At 46.4% G+C, this 13,250-nt stretch overlaps 1 protein-coding gene across 2 annotated transcripts in view; it reads left to right on the top strand.

Annotated features, from left to right (window-relative positions):
- Positions 1–904: 904 nt before the first annotated feature.
- RELL1 (RELT like 1) overlaps positions 905–13,250 on the top strand; it is a 69,655-nt gene continuing 57,309 nt past the window's right edge. Inside the window, exon 1 of one of the 2 annotated variants that reach the window (XM_047092424.1) lies at positions 905–1,043. In XM_047092424.1, the coding sequence (XP_046948380.1) occupies positions 956–1,043 (88 nt within the window). In that variant the 5' untranslated portion in view covers positions 905–955. Of the gene's footprint in view, positions 1,044–8,216; positions 10,807–13,250 lie in introns of those variants that run through there. The other variant, XM_047092425.1, reaches the window with a different exon arrangement.

Here is a 13,250-nt window from a genome sequence, read left to right as displayed (position 1 = left end):
ATAAGTGACTAGGCACTTAAAGAGCTATTTCGTTAAACTATTTGCAAGGTGCAATGTGGGCACACGATTAAAAAAGGGCTGACCGTGTTGCTTCAGGAGTCTCTACAGTGCAGTAAGCAGGGAAGTACTCAGAAGGGCTCTAGGCTAATCAATGCAATGCATGTGATGATTCCACTTCTGCAATTCCCGCATGTAGAGGTATGTAGAAACAGTTTAAATGGAAGCAGAGATAGGAAGAAATTTAAATGTATGGCCTTTTCTCTTCAAGTTCCACTGTGGAACTTCACGTGCAGCGCCCCTCTCCGGACCAGTCACGGAGGGGAAAGCCAGTTGGATAGAAATGCCAACAAAGAATTAAGATCGTGCCCACTTCGATGATGGCCAAGTCAGCCCGTCTAGAGCTTCCTGTCCAGCTCTCCCTCTTCCTCTTCTTATGCCCGCCTGCTCTCTGCGCGGGGAAGGATGAACCGCGGAGACCCTGCCCGCGCGCCCGGCTCCCGCTCAATCCCCACGTCTGCGCTGAAGCCAGACTGGGAAACCAAGCGGGCGCCGCGAGAAGAGGTGGGACCGGGCAGAGGTGGGCGTGGCCGGGGGGGGGGGAAACCGGCGGATGGAGGCGTGGTCGAGCCGTGGTGGGCGGGGCAGGAGGGGCGGGGTCACAGCCTTATCCCGGCGGCCCAGGCCGCGGTTGAAATTAGAGAGGAAGCAGGCGCCGCGGGCGGAGGCGGGGCCAGGCTGCCGTGGGTGGGGACCAGGGAGGAGCCCCGGGTTTGGCGGGGTGAGGCCTGGCCGAGCCGGGTGGGTGGGGCCGGAGAGGAGGGCGCTTGACGGGGCGGGGCTTACAGCGCGCGGGGGCAGAGTCCTGCTCCCCCGTCAGCCGCCGGCTGTCTAGCAGCACTGCCTGCAGGAGCCCCGGACGCGGCGCCCCGGGGAAGGAAGGCGGAGGAACGCGGCGATGGCCCCACGGGAACTCTTGGGGTCCGCGGTCCTGGCCGCCGCTGTCTTCGTGGGAGGCGCCATGAGTTCGCCGCTAGTGGCCCCGGGTGAGTGCCCCGCCGGGGCCTGGGCGCTCGGGAGGAGGCGAGGGGTCCGGACGGCAGCCCGGCAGCACCCCGAGCTGCCCTCGCCCTGGCACCGCCGCGGGATCCCGACACTGAACATCTGGCTGTTGGAGGGTGGCCCGGGCCGGGTGCGGCGCGGGGCGACGGCTCCCGTCCCTCCCTTCCCGCCTGCCCGGGACTCGCCTTCCCTCCGCTCGCCGGCTCCTCTGAGGACCTGTTACCCCTGGCGCGCCCCTCTGAGCTGTCCTGGGTGTAGGGAGCTGGCCTAGCTTCTTCGGGTGCGCTTCTGGCCGGGCTGAGCACCTTCGAGCCCCGCGGACCCCTTTCCTTAGGCGCTTGTCCTCAAAGGCCCCGCGAGCGGAAGATCGTGACACAAGGGGCCGGGTGCGCGGTCGTCGCCTCCCCCCGCCCACCTTTGTTTTATATTTTAAGACCTTGGGGAGTTCCACTTCTTTCCTTTCCAAGTTTTCATTAATTGTAGTGGTTGATGGATTCTTGTAACAGGTTGGGGATTTCAGATGTCTTACCCACATATCCTGGACAAATCAGTCTTGGAAAAAGGGAAGGCTCATTTGTAAACTTACATTTTTTTTTCTTTTTTGAGTCAATTCCTGTCACCACAAAAGGAACCTTCTGTGGTCAGAGCAGGAAGCCACCAGCAGAGACCGTAAAGTGTGTCCCCAATGACGAATTTGGAGCAGGAGTTTTTAATTGAAATCTAAAAGGAGGTGTAACTTTTATGGAAGTCAGGTCTCACGCTCTTTTGTTTTTATGGCTATAGACCCCAGGGATCCCTTGCCACCGGTTTCCCTCTTAGTTGTCACTTTAGAGCAGTAGTTAAAAAAACACTAATAAATATATCTCTTCGTGGCCGTCTGGGGTTACCACAGCCTGGAATCTTACGTCAGCAAGCTCTTCCAAGCTTGAGCAGCTTCTTTTCACATCCAAATAATAAGCATCTGGAAGCCTTCCAACCGTAACTCTCCTCCATGAAAACACGTACACTGCTCTTTACTCCTGAGAAGATTCCAAACGCTTACAGCTTGTAAACTGGCTTATCACTTTGGTCTTCACTTTTTTGTAGAACACAGATCATGTTAAGAAGGGAACAGGATGGCAAATATGTCTCCTGAGCCTTTATTAGCAGACCTGTATTTCCTTCAGTCATCCCCCCCCCCCGGGGAAATGACAGCTAGTGACATGTATTATTGGATGAGAGATTTTCGTTTTCACCCTGGGTTTCATTGCTGAGAATGAATAGGTGCATAATCAGGTTCAAATTGGACTTGGGGTCATAGACAGAAACTTAGAGAGCTAGAGTCAGTTGGCCCAGAATTTGAATAGCTTAACCTGGGAGTAAAATTGTTAAAACTTCAGCATGTATGCATGTAATCAGCCATCAGCTGGGGAAGTCTATTCCTGGAGTAAGTTTGGGTTTCGATGGATCTCTGAGCAATGCTCAGCTCTCAGGTCTGGAAGGTGATGAAAAAAGTTCTCATGTAATTGTGTAGCAACATTTTAATGGAAGTTTAATATTTAAGAAGAATGAAATATCTAGAGGTGCCTGGGTGGCTCAGTCCGTTAAGCATCTGTCTTTGGTTCAGGCCATGATCTCAGGGTTTTTGAGTTTGAGCCCCGCATCGGGCTCTCTGCTGACAGCTCAGAGCCTGGAGGCTGCTTCAGATTCTGTGTCTCTGTCTCTCTCTCTGCCTTTCCCCTGCTTGCACTCTCTCTTGAAAAATAAATAAACATTAAAAAATTTAAAAAAAGAATGAAATATCTAAAAAGGAAAGAGTACAGAGTACCAATGTGCCAGTGTGACTTGAGGCCTATATGAAGAAATGATGTCCTGACCAGCTAACATCTGGTCCTCTTGGGATCTAAGACAGTATTGTTTGTAGGGAATGTTTTAGGAAGGTAAGGAGAAAGAGCTACGAAGTAATGTCGAGTGCTTGCTATATGCCAGGCTTTGACTCGGGTACTTCATATGCATTTTGCACGCTTATTTCTCATAACTCTATGAAGTTCTTATTTACGGTGAGGTAACTGAGGCCCAGAGCAGTTAAATCATTGTTTCAGTCACGTAACTGATGTATCAGCATTCAGTCAGAGGAGCAGAACCACTAGGAGGTGTGTGTGTGTGTCTATGTATCTTTATATGGATCTTTGACAACACTAGCCTGCCTAATTCCAGAGTCCATCCTCTCTACTGTACCCCACTTGTCCCTGGAGAGAAAATAGAACAGAAATCAACCTCAGCAGGCTTGTTGAGATTCTAAGATAGGGAGTGTAGGACATCGTAAAATTGTAAGCATGTGGTTAGCAGAAATTGGGAAGCAGAGAAAAGAAGGACAGGTAACTTCACAGTGGGTAGTGACATTGTCTCTTTCTCTTCTTGCCTAGTAGAAGAATCTCATTAAACTTCTGTCTCTTAGAAGCAGCGTTTGAAACTATATACCACAAGCACCAGAAGGGATGATTTTCCACATCTTGGCTTATTTATGTCCTTAAGGTCTCTGGTTACTCAACCTTTGGGCTTATTAGTTTCTCTACCAGATAATGGGCATGGCCTTCTAGGAAGGAGTGGGTGGAAAAGGTTCCAGGGCTAGTGAAATGAGAAGGGCACTCTCCTTGGGTTTTGTGTGCTTCCATCCAGCCTCCTGACTTCTCATTTGATGCTAAAGATAAGCTTTATTAAATTCTGGGTTCTCCTTTGGCCAGGTAGCTACCGAGCTGTGTATGCACATAATACTTAATCAGTGGACAGACTGTTTTGAAAAAGCAGTCTTGGAGCGTGGGCTTCCATGCCCAAATCTAATTTCAAGAGGAAATGAAAAATTTGAGAAGTGCCTGCCATTCTCCCTCTCCTGCCTTTACCCTGCTAAAAGAAATTAATCAAACAGATGATTTGGGAGTTTCAGTAGTTGAGTTCAAATGAGTCAGGCCAAAGCCCCAGGCAATAGAAACAACAATTTCATTGTTACTTTTTAAAGAATTTGGCTCTGATGCTGAAGTTTACTTATGTATTAGGACAAAGGAGAAACTATTTAAAACTGACAAAAAATGATTTAAATTGTCATTGGTTAAAACTATTATGTTGGGTGGTTTCTAATGATTTTCGAGAGCACTTCAGTAATTGGTAAAGATTTGGTGGGCTCCTGATAGCAGGCAGAATAATGAGTCTGGTGTGCCAACAATGACTAAAATTGGAATTTGGAGTTGGTTCATTGGAGACGCCTCACTCTTTTTCGGAGGAAGGAATGCGGTGTTTGTTATACCTGTTTTGTGGCAGGTTCTGGTCTGAGTACTCAGATCACTTAATTTTTACAACACATTGTCAGCTGTGTAATTTTATTTCTGTATTTATAGGTGAGAAAATTGAGTATCTGAGAAGTTAACTTGAAAAAGTCACTCAAATGTGTGAGCTGGGTTTTGACCTTGAGTCAGATCTCTTCAATTCTGAAGCCTATTCTTATTATTAGTAAATCATTTCTTTCTTTTCTTTCTTTCAAGTGAGAAATTTCTTTTTTATTCTAAGATATTTGTAAAGAATCACTAAGTGATAGGGTAATGGCAAGATACAGCGGAAAGAGCCCCAGGCTCTGACATAGCCCTGCAATTGAAGTCAGGAAGAGCCTCTGCTCTGTCTAGAACTCCATGTTCTTACCTGTAAAATGGGTGTGTGGCCAGCTCATACCTTTGTCTGCCTTACCGGCTGCCAGTGAGGATCAAATGAGTTGTTGTCTCTGAAAAGTCTTTGCAAGGGTAAAATGGCATATCTCTTTTATCCTATGTGTGATTTTTTTCTGTGTTTCTTCCCCAAAGTGTCCATTAGGCTGAACTTATAATTTAGCCAAGTTATTTAATAAATGTAGACCACATGTACTATTAGGTTTTCATTCTGGAGGTAGTGATGGTTTTGCGAAGATAGATTCATTGTACATTTATGAAAGCCCAGAGTGACAATACCTTAGATTCATGAATTTGCTGCCATTGACTGGGAGTTATGTAGACAGGCCTTCTTTTCCCATTTCCGTTTCAGAAAATTCTCCCCAGTATTTAAAGTTTTTTTTTTTTTTTAATGTTTATTTATTCTTGAGAGAGAGAGAGAGACAGAGCATGAATGGGGGAGGGGCAGAGAGAGAGAGACAGAATCTGAAACAGGCTCTAGGCTCTGAGCTGTCAGTACAGAGCCGGATGCTGGGCTCAAACTCAACACGCCGTGAGATCATGACCTGAGCTGAAGTCAGATGCTCAATCAACTGAGCCATTCAGGCGTCCCAATTCTCCCAAGTATTTAAAGTTTGGAGGGAAGGGGAAAGAATCACCTTTTGATCTCATCACTCCAAGGTACTTGCCACTGTTAGTGTATTTCCTCCTAGACCTCTCTCTATTTTTCACTTGGGTAGGATCATAATGCAAATATAATTTTGTATCCTGCATTTTTCATTTAATGTTATACATGAAGGTTTCTCATTTCCCTACCTACTCAAAGAATAGCTGCATGGTAGTTTATTATATGGATTCACTGATTTTCACCTCAGTGTGCCTCCGTTTTAGAAGATTACAGTTATTACTGATTATTGTTAAGTGGATTTGAATTTTCATATGAATGGTTTCAGTGAACATGTATGTGTAACGCTTTGTCTGGATATCGATGACTTCCACAGAAAATGGATTCTTGGAAAGGCAGTGTTGGTGTCAAAAGTGTTCATGTTTTTGAGGCCATTGATGACCCAAGTATTAGTGATCTGAAGATTGTCCCAGTTTACTTTTCACAGCAGTGGTGGAAAGACTCACTTTTCACACTGTTGGCATTTTCTCTGCAAAACACATTTGCTAATTTGTAAGGCAGATATTGGTATCTTGATTGTTTTAATTCGGATGTCTTTGATTACTGGCAGGTTGACTGTTTCTTCTGCTATTTGAGTCATTTGCATACGGCTGTCATCCTTTCTGGACAATTCTGAGGTCTGAAAAGCTCTGAAAACCAGAAGTTTTTTGAGGCTTTTTTGCATACTCCATTGGCAGTAAAACCTCACCTGAAGCACTGTGAGATTCTATAGTGTATATTTATCTCACTTCGTTTGAAGATTGTTAAATTTTGCTGCAGTAATCTCAATGAATTTGATTTCTGAATGTTACATATTGTGTGCTAAATGCATTGCATTACCTTTCTAGAACGACAAAGTCTGAATTTCGAGGCACAGCTGACCTCCAGGTTTTCAGATAAAGGATTATGGTCCTGCACTTCTTCCGCCATGACTCATTTGTTCTTGTCTGTGGGCAGCCAAACGTAAAACTGCTTAAAATAGTCAAGGGGCGCCTGGGTGGCGCAGTCGGTTAAGCGTCCGACTTCAGCCAGGTCACGATCTCGCGGTCCGTGAGTTCGAGCCCCGCGTCGGGCTCTGGGCTGATGGCTCAGAGCCTGGAGCCTGTTTCCGATTCTGTGTCTCCCTCTCTCTCTGCCCCTCCCCTGTTCATGCTCTGTCTCTCTCTGTCCCAAAAATAAATAAAAAACGTTGAAAAAAATTAAAAAAAAATAGTCAAATATCCTATGGAGAGAAATAACTCCTCAAACAAGTGGCACTTCACAAAAAGAAGCACTTCTTTGGTATTCTAGTGTGGAATCTAATAAAATGAAGATACCTGGGAAAAGCTGAGGTTTTGTTTCTTTCAGGTGGCTTTGGGGATGGATGCCCATTATAATGGGAGCTTTATGGAGAAGTTGGGCTCAATTTCTCTTCTGCTCTCCTCTGCCATGGAGAGCAAATGGATCTCTTTGTAATGGAGGAAAAAGAAAACAACCAGAATCTACCCAGGGGACTTTGTGGGGAGGGAGGGATGGATAGAGCGTGGCAGATACCCCAGGCAGACTGTTTCTGTGCCATCCTGTGCCAGTCAGCTCACCTTGAGAATCCTTTTGCCAAACTCTGTTGAACTCGGGAACTGGTTTTCTATTGCTCCTTAGCAATCAATACCCCAAGGCCTCCACCCTCTTGTCTTTGCTCAGCCCAGGATTCTAGGCAGTCGCCCACTGTACCGACTCTCCTCGTCCCATTCCGGTGTATATGCATTCCAGCCATTAAGTAAAGTGCCATTGTACTGAGGGAAAGAAGGCTTTGAACTACTTTCCTCATCTGTATCATGGAGAAAATATGGCAGAGTTGCCTCCTGGGGTTGCTGTGACTATTATATGAGCTAAAACAGGAGAGTTCATTGGACAGTGTTTGGCACATAGTAAATACTGAAAGAGTATATTATTGTTATTTTGTCCTGAACCAAATATTAACCCATCACAGCTGTCGGGTGGGACAAAGTTTCCAAGTGCTATAGAATTTGCCTTTCAGGTCCTCTGCCATTGCCCGAGGCATCTCCTAGCTCCTGATGAGGCTGGTTGTGTAATGGCAGGGGTAGGGGTTGAGGAGGCAGGGGTGGGCAGTGCTTGAGGCCCCAGGGGAGGAGGAGGAGTAGGGGCCAGTGGGCTTGGTGGGGAGTTCTTTTGGGACACAGGGGAGATGTGGGGCTGAGCCTTTAGCTACCAATATTAGGCAAGGAAGGAGGGAAAGAAAAAAGGAACGAAACCATGAAACCTGAGATCACGGCCTGTGCCAAAATGAAGAGTTGGACACTTAACCGACTGAGTCACCCAAGTGCCCCATGGATATGGGTAAATAAGAAAATATTTAGTCCTTGCCCCAGTTCCTGGCACAAAGCTCCTCAAGCCCTTAGGAGTTCCTAAATAGTAGGAATGTCTTTTGTCATTCATTATAAGCCCCTTGGAGCGAATGTGAATGCTCTTGTGAATGCTAGGTAGGTGACTTAGTGTGGTACCCTAGATAGCCTCAGGATGGGGCTGGTCATCTGAAAGACCTTGTGATTGAGGATTGGGACTTTCAACCTCACCCACCAATTTCTGGGAAGGGGAAGAGTTAGGGGGAAAGCTTCTGATTAAATGCTTTAAAAAACTTTTGGGGGCACCTGGGTGGCTCAGTTGGCTAAGAGTCTGACTCTTGATTTTGGCTCAGGTCATGGTCTCAGGGTTCGTGAGTTCGAGCCCAGTGTTGGGCTCTGCACTGACAGCACATAGCCTGCTTGGGATTCCCTCTCTCTGCCCCTCCCCACTCCCTCTCTCTGTCTCTCTCCCTCTCCCTCTCTCTCAAAACAAATAGATAAACTTTAAAAAAAACAACAACAACAAACCCCAAACTGTTGAACAAGACTTGATGAGCTTCTGGGTTTGTGAATTGCCTGGAGATATGCGGAGAATAGCGCACCCAGAGAGCATGGGAGCTTTGCGTGCTTTCACTATACCTTACCGTAGGCGTCTTTCCTATCTGGTTGTTCCTGAGTTATATCTTTTATAATAAACCGGTGATCTAGGAAGTGAAATATTTCTTAGTGTTGTTAGCTGCTTTAGCAGATTAATCACACCCAAGCAGGAGGGTGTGAGAACCTCCGATTTATAGCCTGTGGGTCAGAAGCACAAGGTGACAACCTGGACTTGGAATTGGCATCCAAGGTAGGGGGAGGGACATTCTTGTAGGACCTAGCCCTTAACTTGTGGGATCTGATGCTCTATCGGTTAAATAGCCTCAGAATAGACTTGTTGCTTGGTAGTGCCGGGAAAAACATACTGGAATGAGAAGGTAGAATCCTGTAGCATTAGGGCTGGAAGGGACCTTGACCATCTCCTCAGAGCTTATTTAGCAGTTGGGGACACTGAGTTGGCCTAGGCAGGGCCAAAGCGGGTTCCTTTCCTGGGTCTAGGACTCTTCCCATTGCATTAAAGCTGGCTTTCCATGCAGTGACCCTGGCTCTGCTGCTTCTGGCAAGGCTCCTTGGTCCACATTTGCCCTTGGTCCTCAGGCTCCAGATTCTGGTTTCCCAACTCTCTGGATCTGGGTGAGCAGGACTTAAGAAGCATGACTTGGCTCACTGACTCATGAAGGGATTGTGGTGTTCTTAGTCGTGCAATTTTAGAGTCAGAGGGGACTTTGGTGGTCATCTTGTAACTAACGCCTCTCTTTGCAGATGGGGAAACTGAGCCCTCGGAAGTTCAGTGGCCTGTGGGAGTCAGGAACAGCCTTAGCCTGTAGTGGAGGAGCAGACCATTAGGTTTGGTGAGGGGAGGGCCTGTGTTCGTGTCTTGGTCGCTGTCCCCGGCTAAGATCCAAGCACAGGACCTCTAACAGAGCAGATACTTAAATACTGGAAGGAAGGAAGCCAGAGTTGGAATCCAGGTGTTCTGACTCAGCCCAAGGCTTTTTGTTTACAATAAAGTGAAGGGTTAGGCTTTCCAGTATTCACCCACAAATATTAGCTGTTGTCTCCCCGCACTGTCCCTTCTTGAATTAATAAGAGGCTGTTTTGTCTGTCAGCCTCAATGGGCCACATTGTTCCAAAAACCTGAGGTGGAAAAATCTGGTCATTGAGAAAAAAAAGAATGGCAACAAAAGTAGTTAAGTCCTGCTTTATCAGACGAGTATGGTAGGACATTGATATGTTTGGAAGGGTTAGTGAAAATTTTCAGAGCGAAAGTTTTCAAAACCCGAATCCATTCGTGAAACTCTTTTCAGAGGTAAACTGAATTCGGTTGTGTCTCTACAACCAGTACTTCAAATGCATCTATTAATGTCTATCTATCATGTTCCATGGTACTTTATATCTTTCCTTAATACCTTTGTTTCACGAGTTAATTCCCTGCTAGGTTTCTTAATTCAGCAAATGTTGGTCAAGGAGGGCCTTCTGGCTTGGGAGGAACTGGGGATAAAGTGATGTGAACAAACGAGGCTCAGTGGGCGCCTTTCCGGAGCTAGCAGCTTATCAGGAAAGATAATGAAACAGGCAGTCACGATAAAGTGTCCTTAGTAAGTATGGCTCCAGCCCGAGTACCTAACCTGGGGCTGGGGGTGGGATGAGAGGCCAGTACAGGTTGAGCCAGACTTTCCTTGAGCAAGGAAATGAAGCTTAAGCTTATACTTGTAAAAATGTTGGTGTCGGTGAGGTGAAGAGAACTAGTGGTCACGGAAGAGAGGGGGTGAGAGGTCCGGTTCAAACACAGGTGGGTCACCGGGCCCCACCCCAGAGTGTGCGCGTCAGCAGATGTGGGAAGGAGCTGGAGAATTTGTTTCCCAACACATTTCCCAGGTGATGCTGCTGGAGTATCACTTGTGAGTGGGGAGGTAGGAGGTGGAAGAGCTAGGGGGCTGTGTTTCTCTTAACCAGGAGATCCCCCCCCTCTTGGTGCGCTGGGGGTACGCTTGGTGCGCTGTCCAAATCTTGTTCTCCACCTGTCCTTCAAGCCGAGATCAAGGGTAATACTCCTCAGGAACCTTTCCCGGGTTTTCACACTGATGTTCCGTCCTGTCAGTAGACACGAGAGTCCATGAACACACGTTGCATCCATTCCATGTTATTGGACATTAAATTATAAGCAGTTGTTTTCGCTGTGTTTCTCTGACCGGAGCTCCTTGAGCATAGAAGACATGCTCAGATATTTCACTGCTGGACCAGATTCTTGCCACCAGTCTGGGGAGCAGGCTGCCGTCTTCTCTGTTTCGCAGAGATGAGTAAATGGAGATTTGAGATTTACTGAGGAGTCACCGAGATGGAGAGAGAAGTGAGATGTGTCTCCCGCTCACGGCACAGATGAGGAGAAGCCACTGCTAGATGGATGTTCCTTGCTCACAAATGTCCTTTGTCATTATGTGAAATTGCATGTGCTGCATGCTCAGGACCACAGGTAAAAGGAAGGTTTTGTATTTAATCTTTTCTTTTCTTTTCTTTTTTTTTAGCTTTTTCACTGGAAGTCCATCTACTTACAGAGGAAACAAAGGCATCATAAGTTGAATATAGATTTTACTTTTAGTGGGAAATGGGCTGTTTTCTTTTTTTAAAAATGTTTATTTTTGATAGAGGGAGAGCGCGAGTGGGAGAGAGTGGAGAGAGAGGGGAGACACAGAATCTGAAGCAGGTTCCAGGCTCTGAGCTGTCAGCACAGAGCCTGATGTGGGGCTTGAACTCACAAACTGTGAAATCATGACCTGAGCTGAAGTCAGATGCCCAACCGACTGAGCCACCCAGGCGCCCCTCAAATGGGCTGTTTTCCAAGAAATTCTTTAGGAATCATCCTTTTGCTTTTAGAGTGACTCTTTGAATAGAGTAATTCAATTTACATGTCATTAAGTTTAAAAATGATTTTTTAAAAGTTTTGGCATGAGGGAGATATTAAGGAAAAATGGATTTTGGTTTCCTAAAAAGACACACAGTAGACAGTTATGCCATTACCCTTCTTAATTGGCCAGATGAGTTTAGCCGAGTGGTTGAAGACTTATAAAGAACCTATGCATAAAATGTCACATGATAGGTAGCGTTTAAAAAAAACAACGAACAAAAATCCTTTTCAATATCGGTAACATGCCTTCCTCCCCCGTGCATACATACGAACATAACGTGGTTCTCTGAGATTCCTGTAAGGGGTGGAAGCTTGAAGAATTCACTGGGCTTTCTGTCTCACAATATAGCACCAATTTTCAGTGTTCTAACAGCGCTTCATAGCTGGAAGTCTCCAACACAATCATGTGAATTATCTACAGTATAAAAACAGCAGCCTGGAATTTCCTGGCATTGGTAAAGTGGCAGATGGCTAATGAACAGGCATTCCTTCATTTTTCTTTACACGTTTGTACTATATGCTTGTAGAGCCTTAATTCCTTTGCTGCTTCCTCACTTCTTTCCAAGTTCCTCCTCCCCTACTAAAGGCAAAGCACAAAACAAGCATGGGTAGAAAAAAGAGGCATTGAAGATTGCTGGAAGCTAGGTGATAGAGCCAGGAAGCTGGGTTGGTTTTTTTGTTGTTGTTTAATTTTTTTTTAATGTTTATTTACTTTTGAGAGAGAGAGTGCGCGCGCACGCGCACACACACATGCGCGCACACACGTAAATGGGGGAGGGGAAACACAGAATCCGAAGCAGGCTCCAGGCTCTGAGCTGTCCTCACAGAGCCTGACATGGGGCTTGAACCCACGAACCATGACATCATGACCTGAGCCGAAGTCGGACACTTCACCAATTAAGCCACCCAGGCCCCCAGGAAGCTGAGTTTTGAGGGTAAAATCTCTTTCACATGCCTGATTGCCAGGTTAGCGTCTTAATAGTCTTTGCAGGTAAAACGTGTAGATATTCCCACCATGCAGTTCATTAAAAGACAAAGGGCCTTATTTGAGATACTATTAGTTGTTGTGGAGGTATGAAAAATGAAAAACAAACTTGGTTCCTGCCCTCCACAAACTTGTGACTGAGAAGGGAGTGATAAGCGATGAATGCAAACCATTGTAGAATAATGGAGAATGAGTTTGGTATAATCCAAGAACTACAAAGTGCTGCGTGGGATCACAGAAGAGGGACTTTCCTTCTGTTGGGAGAGGTGGAAAGGACTTCAACATGCCTAAAGCTTGGCATAAGTAGACCTCAAAGGGAGTGTAGGGGAGGCATGTCCAGCAAGAGGAACAGCCTGTGAGAAGGTATAGAGGTAGGACAGGAAAAGTCAGTGCAGGGTTCCTCAGTGAAAATCACATGATGAGACTGGGGGGAGGGGAGGCTGAAGCTAGGCTCTGGAGCTCCTGAAACTCTGCACTTTATTGTGTAGGCAGTCCCCAGGCACTGTGATGTAATGGCAGAGCCCTAGATGCTGAGCTCAGTAAGCCCGCAGTTTCAGACATGGCCCCAGTACTTCAGCAATTGATATTGCTGTTCTTTCTTCTGGTTTCTTTGGCAGTTTTTTTTTTTTTTTTTAAACATTTATTCATTTTTGAGAGTGAGACAGACAGAGCATGAGTGGGGGAGGGGCAGAGAGCGTGGGAGACACAGACTCAGAAGCAGGCTCCAGGCTCTGAGCTGTCAGCACAGAGCCCGACACGGGCTCGAACTCACAGACTACGAGATCACCACCTGAGCTGAAGTCGGACGCTTAACTGACTGAGCCACCCAGGAGGCCCTCTTGTTGTTGTTTCTAAGTTGCTTCTTTAGAGAGACAGAGATGGAGAGAGAGAGAGAGAGAGAGAGAGAGAGAGAGAAGGAGGATGGGGGTGGGGGTGGGGAGCAGGGGTAAGGAGAATATCTGTTCGTTATACATCTCAGAGTGGTTAGGAGTATCGAATATTGTAGTCCTTTGTAAGTAATAGAAAT

The sequence above is a fragment of the Lynx rufus genome, unplaced genomic scaffold (assembly GCF_022079265.1).
Source record: "Lynx rufus isolate CCGP_SWC_20201006 ecotype Redwood Valley unplaced genomic scaffold, mLynRuf1.p SCAF_3, whole genome shotgun sequence".
In the NCBI taxonomy this organism is placed as follows: domain Eukaryota; kingdom Metazoa; phylum Chordata; class Mammalia; order Carnivora; family Felidae; genus Lynx; species Lynx rufus.
This window is presented reverse-complemented; position numbering and strand designations above follow the sequence as displayed.